This window comes from Emydura macquarii, unplaced genomic scaffold (genome assembly GCF_026122565.2).
Source record: "Emydura macquarii macquarii isolate MOO-44397 ecotype Brisbane River unplaced genomic scaffold, CSIRO-AGI_Emac_v2 contig_3603, whole genome shotgun sequence".
NCBI classification, from domain to species: domain Eukaryota; kingdom Metazoa; phylum Chordata; order Testudines; family Chelidae; genus Emydura; species Emydura macquarii.
In genome coordinates, this window is record NW_027133740.1 from 6,304,137 (window position 1) to 6,320,115 (window position 15,979).

General features: G+C 40.3%; 1 protein-coding gene across 1 annotated transcript in view; it reads right to left on the reverse strand.

The window, feature by feature from the left end:
* The window catches only part of NLGN1 (neuroligin 1), a 410,060-nt gene that overhangs the window by 380,148 nt on the left and 13,933 nt on the right, over nt 1-15,979 (reverse strand). The window contains exon 3 of the mRNA XM_067536443.1: nt 15,735-15,794. Coding sequence (XP_067392544.1) covers nt 15,735-15,794 — 60 coding nt within the window. The remainder of the gene's footprint in view (nt 1-15,734; nt 15,795-15,979) is intronic.

Sequence of the window (15,979 nt, forward strand, 5' to 3'; positions counted from 1 at the left end):
CACGCAGAAGAGGAGCCCAGAAGTGGACGGGAGTTACGCAAGTTTTTTGCGTAGCTTGCGTAACTCCCGTCGACTGCCGCCGAAACCCGGAGGTAAGTGTAGACAGGGTCTTAGTTCACACAAATAGCTTTGTACCCAATTTATGAGTGTGAACCAGTCCCTAGACATCTAAATAATAGGAATTGCACCCCACAATTATTTGCACCTGCAAACTGCAGGCACAAAATTTAGGCCAGTGTCTTGTCCTGAAGGTTTAATCTGACAAAATATCATAAGAGCAAAATAAAAAATTCATTCATAAGGGCAGTATTGTACTTGATTTTACTGCAGTAAAGACTCTGGGAACTAGATCTTTTTCCATAATAAGACCTAAAAACTGGCTTCTGAACAGGACACAGCATGATACTCAGAGGCACTGATTAGTCTTTATGTGCCTAGGACTATTTAGTTACATAATTTGTTCCCTTTCAATGCTTTTTGTTGTTGACTTTTGCTTTTTCCTTTTTGACTATTATTGGGCAAAATCTGAACTATTCTTCCAGTATTTTATAACTAAAGAATTTTATTTATGAATTGCTGGAACATTAAGGGCCTCAATATGTCATTTACTGATTATGTTAAAGTGGCACTCATGGCTTGGTTCTGCCCCCATTTACACCCTGCTTAAATCTCAAGTAATTGTACCAAAGTCTCCAAGTTACACTGATGTAAATCTGGTTAGTGACAAGACAATGTGCCCAGGACACTACAATTATTCCACGGCTGTTTCTTTTGCCATCCTTGCATTTAACATTAATAGTTACTGGACCATGCCATTGCAAGTTTCTGCATTAACTAGCAAGATTAGTGATAATGTTGCAGCTTTTTCTGCTCAATATGTTAACAAAAATGGCTCGGGAAAATACTCTGCGATATTATGATAGCAGCTGACGCTACAGAATATTGTTAGAGTGACTCTGTCCACTGATTGATTTACATTTACAACTGCTCATCCGAAAGCTTCCTTCGTATATTAAACATGCTAATAATTTGCTATGCAAAATTTAACAACCTAATAGGCTGAACAAGTCAAATGAAAATACGTTAATTGTTGTCTTTGATATATATTACTCTGCCCACTTCCCTCATGCAAACACTGTATAACTCTAGCACCTAATACAACATATATAAAGGAAAGATACTAAGGTTGTCACTTAGAATAACATTGTACTCTGTAGAAAACATTACTTTAAGGCAAAATACTGGCACATGAACAGCTACAGTGTATTATATACAACCATCTTCAAAGGAAAGCTGGAAAAGAACAAACTGCAGTGGAATCAGCTCAGATTTGTGTATCTGAAGCAGATATAGTAGGTTGATAATTCCATACTTTGTTTGCTTTCATTATGTAAGAAAGAATCATGCAACATACTATTAAAGGTATATAACCTAGAAATGAAAAGGATATTTGAAAAGTAGAAGGCTATTTTCTCTAAAAATCCAAAGAGTTGGAATCAGATTTGCCCAAAGACAGTACTGAGGTAACAGAACATAAAAACTGCCATATTGGGTCAAACCAATGGTCTATTTAGCCCAGTAGCCTGTCTGTGATAGTGGCCAACTCCAGAGCTTCAGGGGGAGTGTACAGAACAGGGCAGTTGGAGTTGTCCACCCTGTCATCCCCTCCCAGCTTCCAGCAGTCAGAAGTTTAGGGTCACCCCGAGCATGGGATTGCATCCCTGATTTGTCTAATAGCAATTAGATGGACTTAAGTTCATGGAGTTTATCTAATTCTTTTTTGAACCCAGATACAATTTTGGACATCACAACAACATCCCATGGCAATGAGTTCCACAGATTAATTGTGCACTGTGTGAAAAAGTACTTCCTCGTTTGTATTAAACCTGGTGTTTATTAGTTTCATCAGGTGGACCCCTGATTTTTGTATTGTGGGAAGGGGTAAATCAGTAATAGGTATGCATCGAGAACTGACCTTCAGAGGACTGGAATTACCATTGCCAACCACTGGCTGGCTAATTTGGTCATGTTGCCCACCCCAGAGACAAAGTCCCCACACATCAAGCTCTGAAGATCAGACATTAGGTCAGCAGGGGACACTGCCTGGTCATGGATTGGCTGTGGTCAGATGGTCACCCATGATTAACCTGGCTGCACCAGATCACTAATAATCCTGTGGAGGCTCTTAGACACCTGGAATAAAGCCAGTGTGTGGTTATGGACACTTGGTGCTAGTGCCCTCTGTTGTCTAAGTCTATTGTTGTCGTGAAGAACACTTCTTTATTCACTTTCTCCACATCATTCATGATTTTATAGACCTCTGTCATATTGCCCCTTAATCATCTCTTTTCTAAGCCCTAATCTTTTCAGTCTCTCCTCATATGGAAGCCATTCCACATCCTTGCCATTCTCTAACCTTTTTCCACTTCCACTATATCCTTCTGGATACAGTATTCAAGCTGAGGGTGCACCAGGAATTTATACAGTAGCATTAGGATATTTTTTGTCTCTTTCCTAAAAGTTCCTAACATTCTGTTAGTCTTTTTTGACCATTTCTGCCCATTGAGCTGAAGTTTTCAGAGAACCATCCACAGTGAATCCAAAATCTCTTTCTTGAAGGGTAACAGCTAATTTAGATCCCATCATGACGTGTATAGTTCGGGATTATTTTTTCCAGTGTGCTCTACTTCACACTTATCAATGCTGAATTTCATCTGCCATTATAGGTATGCATCATTTGTTGCTCATTCACCCATTTTTGTGAGATCCCCTGTAACTCTTTGCTGTCATTTTTGGACTTAACTGTCTTGAATAATTTTATATTGTCTGCAAACTTTGCCACTACACTGTTCACTCCCTTTTCCCGATTAACAAATATGCTGAACAGCACATGTCTCAGTACAGATCCTTAGGGGAATTCTGCTACTTACCTCTCTCCATTGTGAAAAAACTGACCATTTAGTTCTACCCTTTGTTTCCTATCTTTTAACCTGTCACTGATCCATGAGAGGACCTTTCCTGTTATCCCAGGACTACTGAGTTTCCTTAAGAACCTTTGGTGTGGACCTTGTCAAACGCTTTCTGAAAATCTAAGTACACTATATTGATGAGGTCACCCTTATCCACATGCTTGCTGACACCCTCAAAGAACTGTAATAGATTGGGGAGGCATGACTTCCCTTTACAAAAGCTGTGTTAACTCTTCCTCCAACAAATTGTGTTTATCTATGTGTCTGATAATTTTGTTCTTTACTAGGGTTTCTACCAATTTGCCTGGTAATGAAGTTAGGCTTACCCACATATAATTGCCAGGATTGGCTCTGGAGCCCTTTTCTGAAAAATCGGCATGACATTAGCTACTTTCCAATCATCTGGTACAGAGGTTGGTTTCAGCGACAGTCACATACTACAGTTACATAACTGCAATTTCACATTTGAGTTCCTTCAGAACTCTTGAGTGAATACCATCATGGTGAGTTATTACTGTTTAATTTATCAATTTGCTCTAAATCCTCTTCTATTTACACATCAGTATGGGACAAAACTTCAAATCTGTTGCCCAGAAAGGATAGCTCCAATATGAGTCTCTGCTCCACATCCTCTGCATTGAAGACTGCTACAGAGAATTTAATTTAGCTTCTCTGCAATGGCCTTGTCTTCCTTGAGTGCTCCTTTAATACACTGGTCATCTGTGTTCCATTGTTTTGTTTTAATCATATCTTCAGTCCCATGTGTATGTTCATTTTGAGTATATACAATTATGTTCTATCCTGTGATCAATATCATACAGAGTACTAAAGAAATTAGTATTAATGGTCTCTATCTGAAATTGAGGCACGTTCTCAGTACAATTTTAGCCCAGTTAACAAAAATCAATAAAGTATGAATGATTATTTTAAAAGAAATACTTGTGATACTGGGCTATTTTCTATTGTTTAGTCTTTCTAAAGGCTTTGCTTATTATTCTTCTAATAATTGAATCGAATTGATCCATCCCTGCATTTATACAGTGCTAATCACTGTATTATTTGATTAGCAGAACATAACTGGTTCGATACTTGAAATCTAGTCATGCAAGCTTACTGAAAGCAACGAGGCACATGCTGATTTACCACGTGGTGCAGAGTGTAGCAAAGGAGAGGAGAAATGGCAGGAAAAGCCCACAGTGATTGGAAAGGGAGCACTGGTTTTGTGTCAAACTCCTCCTTCCATTTAAAGACCACATAAAAGGAGCTACACAAGATTTGAGGAGATGTGCCATGCCTGATAGGGGCAGAGCTAAGAATCAGCTGCTGCCTGTGGTATGTTCCCCTTCAAACTCACTTCTTTGGACGTGTAAAGTGCTATTTAGTTGCTAAATGTAATTATTGTTATAGTTTGTGTATTTGTTTTATTCTAGAGTTGCCCCAACCTGAAAATTATGAAATTTCCTGAGTATATGTCAATTGCTTCTTTACCTTTTAGTTCCGAAAAACCACCACAGTGGCAAACTTTGCATTTGGTTACAAAGAATCCAAAAACGAAGGCTTTAAGAACAGTCTTGCTCTTAAGAACAGTCTTCAATGAACCAGACAATCAATCAGCCAATCATTTACACTGTAACTCCTTTAAGGAAGGTGCAGCATTGAGCAGTATATTCATAGTGCAAATGATGTCATCAGCCAAAACCCCACATGGTCATGAGTTTATCTATATTCAACCAAAAGAAACATTTTAAGTGATATTAAAGGTCTGATTCTCCCCTGTAGTGCTAGTTACAAAGAACCTTTCATCCCACAAGATCACAAAATGCCAAACAAACTGCGGAAGAAATTCTGCCCTCAAAACACTGAGCAGAACCCTCATACAATTTCACAGTTCACTCTGCCTTAACACAGACTGTAAGAAACTCACTCCAACCAGCCACTAGCTTTAGCTTACCTAACGTACTGGCGCTAAATTCAAGAAAAAAGGCAAATCTTCCCATATACCAAGAACATGCCGAATACAGCGTCCAATCATCATTAGTAGCAGTATTACCGTAGCACCCAGGAGCCCTAATCACATACCACAACCGCATTGTGCAAGGCGCTGTATGAACAGAACAAAAAGACTGTCCCTGCCACAAGAAGCTGTCAGAGTACTATCCAGTGGGTACAGTCAAAGATACAAAAAAGTCAAATAAAAAATGGAAATGGAAATATTTCTAATAAACCGTCTAGGTTTTCCTCTCTCTCCCCCTCCTCTGCTGCCTGTTGCCCCCGGCCTTGGCCCAGCCAAGTCCATAGTTCAATACATAGTCCATACAGTCCATAGTCCATAGTCCATACAGTCCATAGTTCAATACATCAGAACTCTGGGATGGAAAATGACAGCCAATATGTGCCAGAGACATACACAAGAGTTTAGGAGTGAAGAGTGGCTTCTCCCGTTGAAACTGCAGAGGGGAATTTTAGGTAGGCAGATAGGTGCTTAATTCCCTTTCGAGGATCTGGGCCTATCTCCCATTGATTTTAATGGGTGTCTAAATATCTTTAATGATCTGGGCCATGGTAATTTCTTACATTAAACTACACAGTTAACATGAATCCCACCATCTCATACCTTAAGTGCTGCCCTCTTCTTTGCCTCCTTTCTCCAACAGATTAAAGGTTTTTTTTCACCTCTGTGCCTGTTTTGCACTGCCTCCTGTGTCTTGACTACACATGTATGTCAAGAGCCTTCCCTTTCCTTCAAATCTCTGCTCTGTTTCTTTCAGCGGGTCTTCCACAACTAACCTCAGCCCTTTAGGTCAATACCCTTCTCTCATGCCTAGCCATATTTCAATAATCATCTTGCAAAATAATTATATAAAAACAAACAAAACAACCCAAGCAAAATGTGTCAGGGCAAGAAAATTAATGAGGCCACATTCTGTGCTGTGATTGAGCAAACAACATAGAAGACATAGGCTCAGAGCAGTGAAAGCAAAGGATCGGAACTAGCGCATTCAACTTGAAAATCAGGCTCTTTATTGTTCAGGAATCAGATCACATCTCTATCATTGTCTGTAAAATCCTGTGCGCACCTTTGGCGTCATATGACGCAATAGGCTGGGATACAATTGATGTCAGTGGATCAGGGGCCGTCTATAGCCTTTTAAACAAGACATGATAGATTCTTACCTAACGAAGGAAAAATATGTAAGTTGCACGTAACACATAAGTGACTGTGACACCAATCCATCCCCAGTACCTAATCATTTGAAATATGTTGCTAGAAATACTGTCTTTCGATAGCCAAGAGTGATCTACTGAGCTTTTTAATCTTATGCCATCTTTTTAATTAAAAGTGAAAGACAGAACATTAGAATTCAAGATATTGTAAAGATTACTTTATTCATACCGTGGGGTACTTTATTGGAGTGTAGCATGGAGAAACAGGGAAGGACTAAGATCTACAGCAGTGGGTCTATAGTCTGCTGAATTCTGACAAAAGATCATTTAAGTTCTCTACTGTAATACCTTTGGGAAGGATCCCAAAGTGTTTTACAGATCATGGGTCCAGTCCTGCTCCCATTTAAGTCAACAACTATATGATCATTAATTATAAGAAAGCAGGTATAGGCCTTAGATTTGCATGGGTAAAATTTTGAAAATAGCCTAAGTGACTAAGGACCTTTGAAAAATCTCCTAAGTCACCTAGACAATTTTGAAAAATATATCCGTCTCTATATGAAAATCTTGGCACACTTTGGGTTTGCAGTTAAATAAAGACAAGCTACACAAGGTTTTAGCTTTTTTTGAGAGTGTACATCTTTTGTACTGCCTTAGCACCCAGTCTATTTTGTTAACAAAAGCGATTATTCTTCTAAAAAAACAAAAAACAAAGAGAGAGTCCTGTAGCACCTTAAAGACTAACAAATTTCCGCGGGCATAAGCTTTTGAGGGCTGCAACCCTCAGATGGAACTGTAGTAAGAAGTGAGAGCTTAAGGCCTGTAAAACAAGCTAAGACCTAAATGGAAAAAGCCGAGTGAACAGGAGTATGAGGGGTCACTCAAGTTTCCTGTGCCAATTTCAGTTAAGTGCTGATACTGCAAGATTGCCAAAATATTACTAAAATATGTAGCAGGTATACGAGGTACCAAGATACTAACTCCCTAAAATGACACTTTGATGGATAGAAATGACAAAAGGTGATACATGGAGTTGTTTTGCCCAAATCAGCCAATTAACGGAAAAGGGTGGCAACTACCTACGTCAAGAGGGTGGCAACTACCTACGTCAAAGAGGGCAGAATGAAAGTGTATGTAACAATGCATAAAAGAGGGTGTCAGAAGGAATAACGGCGTCCGGTCTAGGGGATAATGGAAAGTTCCGCTGTTGGGCCGAGGCCATTGTAATGCCGCCTATACGAAACTGAAATGACTCTGTAAGTCATTTCTCATTGGGCCGCACGCAATAAACCAGGCCTGGGTGCCTTCGTTGCTCAGCTAATCCGTGGTCGTGTCAATTCATTCGATCGTGAGAGCCATCTCGGTTTCCTGGCCAGAGCTGGGACAGCATCTACACAGGGACACACGCACGCAGCCTACACGGATAAACATCGGTGACCAACACACCGATTACCACAGGAACTATTATTCTTATAGAACCAGTGAGCATTGGTTCTGGTAATAGAATGACATAACCGGATCTTTCCTGTTGCTGGCAAATCATACATTTTATTTGTATGTTTATTAGATTATTATAACATTAAAAGATAAGAGACCAAAAAGCAAAATGAAATATTGGCAAGAAGAAAGTGACTATAGAATTTTCAAGAATTTGCAATGGCATTAGGGAAGGACGCCGGGGCTCAGTTCTCAGGGAAGTGACTGTCCACACCACAATAGTTTGCACAAATTAATACGCTTGTTGGCAGTCTCCACAGACGACGTATGGCCTAAAAACTGAACTTCCCTCAGTCACACAGAGGTTGGTCCCTTCAGGCAATGGCATATGGGGGCATTGCTGCTGTCTATAAACTGTCTTGTGGCTAAAAAGAGGACAGTGTCCTGGCCTGGCAATCCCTCACTTTTCACAAGCACTAAATGCTTAAAAGATTTCTAAAAATAAAATATTACTACAAAAAAAAAAAATCCTACTGCTTTGACTCCACCTCCCATTTTTCAGGGATTATTCTAAAAATCCATTCTAGGGAGCGAGCAGAGAAACCCCCCCCCTCTTATGGACAGGAGTGGGTAGCGAGGAGGAAAGCACCAGGATCTTCCCCTCAGGCAGTTTCCTGCAAAGTCTTCCATTAGGGATCCTGGCCCTTCCCGTGGGGAAGTAGTAGTAATTCAGGTCCCAATCCCTGAGCCCTTCTCGACTAGAGAAACGAAGCCCAGTATATGAAGTCTTTGGCCCCACACTGGTCACCTCCCACCCTCAGCTCCCTGGCAGCATTGCTCCAATGGCGCTGTGTTGCCGGGAACTCTCCCGCCTCCAGCTGCCCCTGGATCCCCACTTAAATGGGGTTCCATGACACAGAGGGACCACTAACATCTGTGAGCTTGATCCAAAGTCTGTTAAATTAACAGGAGCTTTTCCATGGCTTTGGAACAGGCCATTAATGCATCCTCACACTGGATTCCTTCCTCCCTCCCTGTGAAAAGGGACAGATCTGTGTCTGGAGATCTTGGAAGGTCCTCTATTCCTCTTCTCCCTCCCCCACCAGGCTGAACCTCACATTGAGAGATTCCGGAAGACAGCAATTTTCTACTCCTTATAAAACATGCTTTTCCATCAGGGGCTTGCTGCCATTTTGCAGGCATAAGAAGAGTAAGAGAGAAAGAAATAGAGGAGAGGCTTTTATGATGTTTTCTGTATATCCTTTTCTCAAAATAACATTGGAGGGGTGTTGTGCTTTTCACATACATCTTACAGCCAGTTCATAATGTGGGCTCATCATGTCTGATATTTCCAATAAAACAATATTTAAGACTTCAGAATCCGCCCCCAGTTCTTTTGTGCCACAGTTTAATGAAGACATTTGCCACATCCTGCAAGTACGCCATTATCTCCTATAATCATATAATTACAATTTTTAATGAAATAATTGCATGTGCAGTAGATGCATAGATATAATTACGGTAATTGCATAAATACCTGATTCTCAGATAACAGTTACTTTAAAGAAGACCTTTGAAAAAACGGGGAAAACATGAGAAACTGAACCTTGCCAGGAAATGAATATAAATATTAAACCGGTTTATTTTCTATATGATTTCAGCCTCTTAGATCTTCTGTGTATATTCTTTTTCCTCTAGTATACATTACTGAAAGGTTCAAAGATATATTTTAGTGACTATGAAATCACACTAAGACTGATACTCTTTCTGATCCCAAAGCCCACTGAAGTCAATGGAGCCCTAACACGGTGATCTTGTGTGGCTACTCAGTACCTTAGCAAGAAACTGGGCTCTGAATTGCCATCTTCATACTAAAAAAGAAAGCCTAGCAATAGCATCCAGCGAAGTGGGTTTCTGACCACGAAAGCTTATGCCCAAATAAAAGTGTTAGTCTTAAGGTGCCACAGAACTCTCACTGTTTTGCTAAAAACAGACTAACATGGCTACTCCCCTGGAACTCGATCAATAGCAGTTACTGCAGAAAAATCAGTGTTTTCATTCATCTCTAGAAAGCGAGAACCAAATTCGGTATCACTGAGAAAATGGGCCTTGTGCAGGTGTTTTTTATAGGAGCTGTGAGAGAAGAAGCTATCGCTCAGCTGCTCAGCACAGCTGCTACTACAGAGAGCCTTATGAGCTGCAGTAGTGGCTTTGCCTGTCCCCAAAGGCAGTTTTTGGCCCGTAGATATGCAGATGGATCAAACCACTGCCACCGCAGATAAAAATCCCCCTATAATACATCCAATCCCCGCATAGCCTCTTCCCACCAAACCAGTGCAAACTGGAATTGACGCAATCCTAGTCCAAGAAGGGCCTTCCACATCTTTAGCAGTTGGGGAAGGTAAAATGCATCACTGAGGTAATTTCCCATCCTTTGGCATGTTGTTAATAAGCAGGCCAAAGAGTAACAATACAGTAAATATGCTGTAATTTCAGTGTTTCTGATTCTCTGAAAAAGAGAAGTACCTGCTTTTAACAGGTGAACTGCCATTCACTTATAGTAGGTCTACACTAAAAACCTAAGTCGACCTATATTAGGTTGACTCACAACCACCACGGTAATTACTGCGATGGTTCAGGTCCACACTCCCCTTCTTGGGTCGGTAGTGCGTGTGGAGTGCTTCCACGGACCTAAAAGGGGCAGTGTGGGGGGTTAAGAGCCCTATCTTCCCTTCCCCATTCCCCGTCAGGAGCGGGGGAAGCCACCCAGGGCTTCTCGCCCCCAGCCCAAGGAGTGGGGTCCAGCTGCCCCAGCTTCTCAGCTCCTTCCCACTGGGAGCCAGGCAGCCCTGTCAATTTCACGGCTCACAAAGCTGTGGAATTGAGAGAGCTGCCCTGCTCCCATGGAGGAGGGGTCTGAGGCCCCCCGGACTCCTCACCCCAGCTCCCCAGCTTTCTTTTCAATTTCACGACTCCTGCCGTGAAATTAACAAGACAGACAACAGCCACTGTAAGGTCCGCAGTGTCTGCCTCATCCTAACTACATAGTTATAAAGTCTTACGCCTCTCATGGCGGTGGAGTTATGTACATGTAGCAGGGCACTTACATCGATGGGAGGAAGGCTGTAGTGTAGACACGGACATAATTAGGTCAACGAAGCTGCCTTAGGTTGACTAAAAATGCAGTGTAGACTAGCCCTTAGAGACTGGCCCTACATCGCTTACACAGGAGTACTCTTTGCTCAAGTGAGCAGTCTACCTCAGTAGACCACTCAGCAGAGTAAGGGGGACAAGATCAATCCTTTATTTAATATCTGAATCCAGTGTATTTCTGAAGAGAAATAATGAGCTGTAGCCAGGAGATTTCCCCTTCTGCTTCGGTGGCACACAGGAACCACTGCAAAATTCTCCCAGCGTAAGAGCAGGGTCACCCTACTCTACTCCACCTACCTCCCCACCCACACTGCTAGTATAGACATAGCATGGGGGTGGGGAGGATAGAAGTCCCAGCACTTGGCTCTATGGAGATTCTGGACTGTGCTCCAGTTAATAAGCAACCCAGGAAAGGCTGTCCTAAGTTGGACCCACTCTGGTAGTTGCTCTAATTTATGTCAGGGGCCCCCTGCAGCAGCCCAGAAGCCAGGTAGCGTAAAGATGGCCTAAAGCCAGCTTTGTCCCGCTTCCCCTTGCATTGTGCATTTGATACTGCTTCTCTCAGGAGATACAGCACAGAATCTGACCTCAAGAGTTTATTATTGTGAGCATGCAGAAATAATGAGCAAAATAGAAAAAATATTAGAAGTGGAAGGAAAAAAAACTTGATATCCCAAAAACAAATCTCATTGATGTTAAGCTCATTAGCGCGGTGAGATTCTGAATGCAGAGTATAATTAACAATACTACAGATATCAAAGGGGAGAAAAAATAAATCAGTGAAAGGAAGGGTAAGGCATGTAAAGCTGACAATATAAAGTAAGTGAAAATTAAAAGGGCAAAAGAATTGTAAGTGAAAAGAATTTGAAAAAACAAGAAAAAGATATTTGTAGCAATAATCTAGTTATAAGCGGATTACTAACATTATAATTGAGACGATCTTTAAGAATGCCTTGACAGAACATGTAGGCATATTTCCAGCTTCAAAACATATGTAAAGCATTGCTAAGAATGGTACTTGTATCCGTGTATATTACAGAGAATAGACAAGTAAAGAGAATGAACTCAGAGGAATAATACAATAAGGGGAAAAGTAAAGCAGAAGAATCGTAGCTATTGAAAGGTTGAAAAGCCATCCAATCCTTCCCCCTGCCAATGTATGAATGGACCCCCAACAACTATTTTCTACAGCTTAGTCCAGCCTAGCTTTAAGTACGAAATTCAGAAAGAACAGTTAAAACGTTAGCTTATTGGCTTATTGCATACAACTATCCAAAACAAGAAAAGGGGAGGGGAGAGAATCAGAACAGCTGTATGCTATTCAGAACAGCTTTATCAGGATAATGATGATACTTCAGAGCCCTGCATATCTGTGTGTGGGAGGATGTAGAAACTGAGAAGTAAGCAGTAAAAATCAGGGACATTGGAATGAAACAAGTTTTGAACTGCACAGAATTAAAGCAGGATTACAGACTGATAAAGTTACATCTAGAGTCAATGTACGTGCCTCAAGGTTCTTTACAGTGTGCTGGTTCATCGTAAGAGCTCACAGGTGGCCTAAATAGCTGTACATTTAAACATGGCTTCCATCAGTACAGATGGCATTAAAGGTGGTTGATGTTTTAAAATACAAAGTCTGAAAAATCTTCTACCATGAGCATTTATGTCTCTCAGAAAAACGACCACAGAAAGTGTGCTTGAATGTAAGCATTTTACGTTGTTTCAGATGTGACATTAAACTACCTCACATCTTTGAAAACTCGCTGCTACCTGACACTAACAGCTTTAGATTGTGAAAGGGATGAAAGGGTCTGAACAAGACAGTGTTTAGTTCATTATTTTCCTCCATGCATTACTAGTAGACAGGCTCAAGAGGAAATGCCTGTGTGATAAATGAAAAACAGGAACAAACAATACTTCAAACACAAATAAAATATGAAACATTCTTGTTTTAGGTAGTGCAGAGCGCTAGTGTTAGGGACCATGGTGCTAAATTAATGCCTGCTGATTCCGCAGGGATAAATTTGGCCTTGAAAGTGCAGATTCAGACTGATTGCCTTTCAGTCAGGAGCCATCAGAGGTAAATCCTCCCAGTAAGAGCTTAAGGCCAGACTTTCAAAAAGGTATTAGGTGCCTAAAGCCAGTCCTTAGGTGAGGTATAAAAGCAAAAGGCACCTTGTATTCTCCCCCTTACCCAAGGATAGCCAAAATCTGATCCTTAGTTCCTGGGAAATACTAGCTAAAGTAGATTTGTGTTTCTTAGAAAAGGCGGCATAGTGTGTCAACTCCCACTGAAATAAAAAAATGAGGGTTCTTGCAGGAGGCAGTCAGCATTTTGCAAGACGTGGTCCAAGATGACCAAAAGGGAGTATCACTGAAGTATGCAAAATTCTGACAGGAACTCAGACACTACAGGATACAAGACTCTCTGAACTAGCAATCATGTTTAGCTGAGGAAAACTGTTCAACAAATTTACACACATCTCAGTGTCCATCCCTTTCTCAGGTTAAGTTCACTCCTCTTTATTCTAACACTTGACAACAGGACAAATGGCATTGCCAAATTCTTTTATACACACTTGGAACAAACTAGCATGAAAAACCAAGGCAGAACAACTTAAGATAGGCTTCCTTCATTCCTTCTCAAACCCCTAAAATGTCTTATATTGCTAATGTCAGAGTGTTGTAAAGTTATTGATGCTGTTCACAAAAAGTAACTAGTTGTGGTGGATTTTCCATCATTGAAAACTTTTAAATCAAGATTTGATGTTTTTCTAAAAGATCTGTTTTAGTTCAAACAGCAATTAATTCAGGGATATCCTGTGGCCTGTTATACAGGAGGTCAGATTACGTGACCACAGTGTTCCCTTCTAGCCTTTTAATCTATAATGTCCAGTATAACGTTTAACATAACTTTTAGATTCAGTTGCCTTTCATTACCATGTTCACCTTCCAGGTGTTCTTTCTATCTCATTCAAAATGTTGAATTTTCTTACAAATTAACTGGCAACTTTATACAGTGAATGATTGATTTATCCAGTAACTGCCACCCACCATTCTAGGAGACTGAGTTAGGGGGATTTCTTTCAGCGACTGTACCCAGAATCTAAGTGTGGATGAGTAGCAGCTAGAGTCACTCTAAGTACTGAAACTACTACAGTCATACCCCGGAGATGTGGATCTGAGTTTGTCAAAGCGAAAAGGTAAACTTTTGCTGTTCTTCTCTAGATTATGGATTCAGTTGGAAGCGTAGCTACAACATTTCAAATAATTATTTTTGTTCTTTCAGTTTTGTCCACAAGTAAATATGACCTTGTCACCTACAAGTCTTTCCCTTTCTTCCATTATTTTTTCCTATTTCTTGATTTTTATGGTTTTAATATTCTCTAATAGAAATTTGTGTCATCTTCAGAAATGTGAAAGCCCCCTGCATCTTTATTTATGACTTTGTGAATCAACGTCTGGGTGATAGGAGGCAAAAGTCACTCAGTTAGTTACACGTGCTTGATGATCTGCGGAACCGCCACTGCAGCCCTGCACGTTATTTGAAGATCTGCAAATTACTGCAGCTTTGAGAATTTGGAAGAGATAGGAATAAGAGGTAATGTTGCCAAGAACATCCTATTTTCTCTCCTTCCACCTTTGCTTGGTGTACTGTAACCCTAACAAACAGGAAGGGCATCTTTAAAGAACTGAGCAAAAGAATATAAGGATTCCCTCCAAACCAGACAGACATGGAAACATACATAAAGCATGGTCTTCTGTGTAAAGTCCAGAAAACTTCACACAGAAATAGCCTAACCCATGGGTAAAAGCCAACGTTGTCAAGCCCAGATGCTTAGGCTGCTGATCAACATCTAGGCATCTAAATAACAGCAGCCTGATTTTTTCCCACCATTACTATTAAAAGCCAATACGAGTTACAGTTGCCAGAAACCTTTGAAAGCCAGGCCACTTTTATTTAGATGCTTAAGCAGGAATTTAGGAGCCTAAAATTTTTGGCCTAAGGATTTAAAATTCTTTCTTGACATAGTCCTTGATGCTTAATTATGCAGGAGATTGACGTGATTCTTGGCAAAAAATATTAAATATATTAGGTCAGAACAACTAAGTATCTACATTTATATACTGGTATTAACAATGTAAATATGATATTTCTACTGTGGATTTAAGAGTGAAGTGGTTTCTAAAAAACACACTGTTTCACATGTTTTAAATTGTGTTCATTAGCCTAGACATACACATTTTATACTGTTTCTCAATAGCTTTGGGAATCTGCAAATGTTTACAAAAGAAATTTGCAAGTTCTCCCTTACTAGCAGAAAAAGACTTCAATGTTGGAAGACCAAAAAAATCACCCAAGAACTGTAGTTTCCAAGTCATAGGGTCAAAATATTTTAACATTTCAGTACACCTCTATTAAGAGATTTCTGGCTTTACAGATGCAGAAAAAGCAAATCCACCCTCAATTCTTAAAATTTATCAGCTGTAAAAAGTGTTTCACATATGAACTTTACAAAAAAAAAAAAAAAAAAGTAGTGTGCATCACATCTCAAACGTATGTTTTCAGTTTACTAAAGGAGTTCTGCTTTGGGGAGCTTCACAACCACAGCAAGGGCTTAATCCCTACACCACTGAAATCAATGGGGGAGAAGGGTTGCCATTGACAGAAGTGGCAACAGGGCAGTCCCTAATGCACATGCACCACCAACTGTGCCTGCATATATTGTAGTAATACTTGAATGACATTTCTCTAGACTAAAAAGGTCAAAGTACAGATGAAACTTGTCAATACAGTCAGCACAAGACAGTACAAGAGATATAATCAGGTGTAACTGAGTTCAGGTCTTACAAATGTTATCCTCTCATCTGCTTAAAATGGGTCTCTAATTATCTTTCTGGTTTTCACTTCACAGTATCAGCAATCTTTAAGATTTGTTACTTGTTCTTCCTCTGCAAGATTTTGTTTTTTCCCCCATTTTTTTTTTTTTGGTCCACTTTTATACATACCTCCTTTTCTACAAATTTTCTTGCCGGGTTTTCTGGCACATTCCTTGGATATTCTTTTGACTGAAAAATGAATAGAAGACTAGAAAATAAAATGGAGCTCCATCACAGACAGTAGGAGCATGCAACACCGCTATCTAACTGAAATATGGCCTGCTTTTATTAGGTACGGAGGATTCCCAATTTGTTGTGCCTGCACATGCAATGGATAAGATGTTGATGCATCTTCCCAGAAGTCAGTGGGTGGG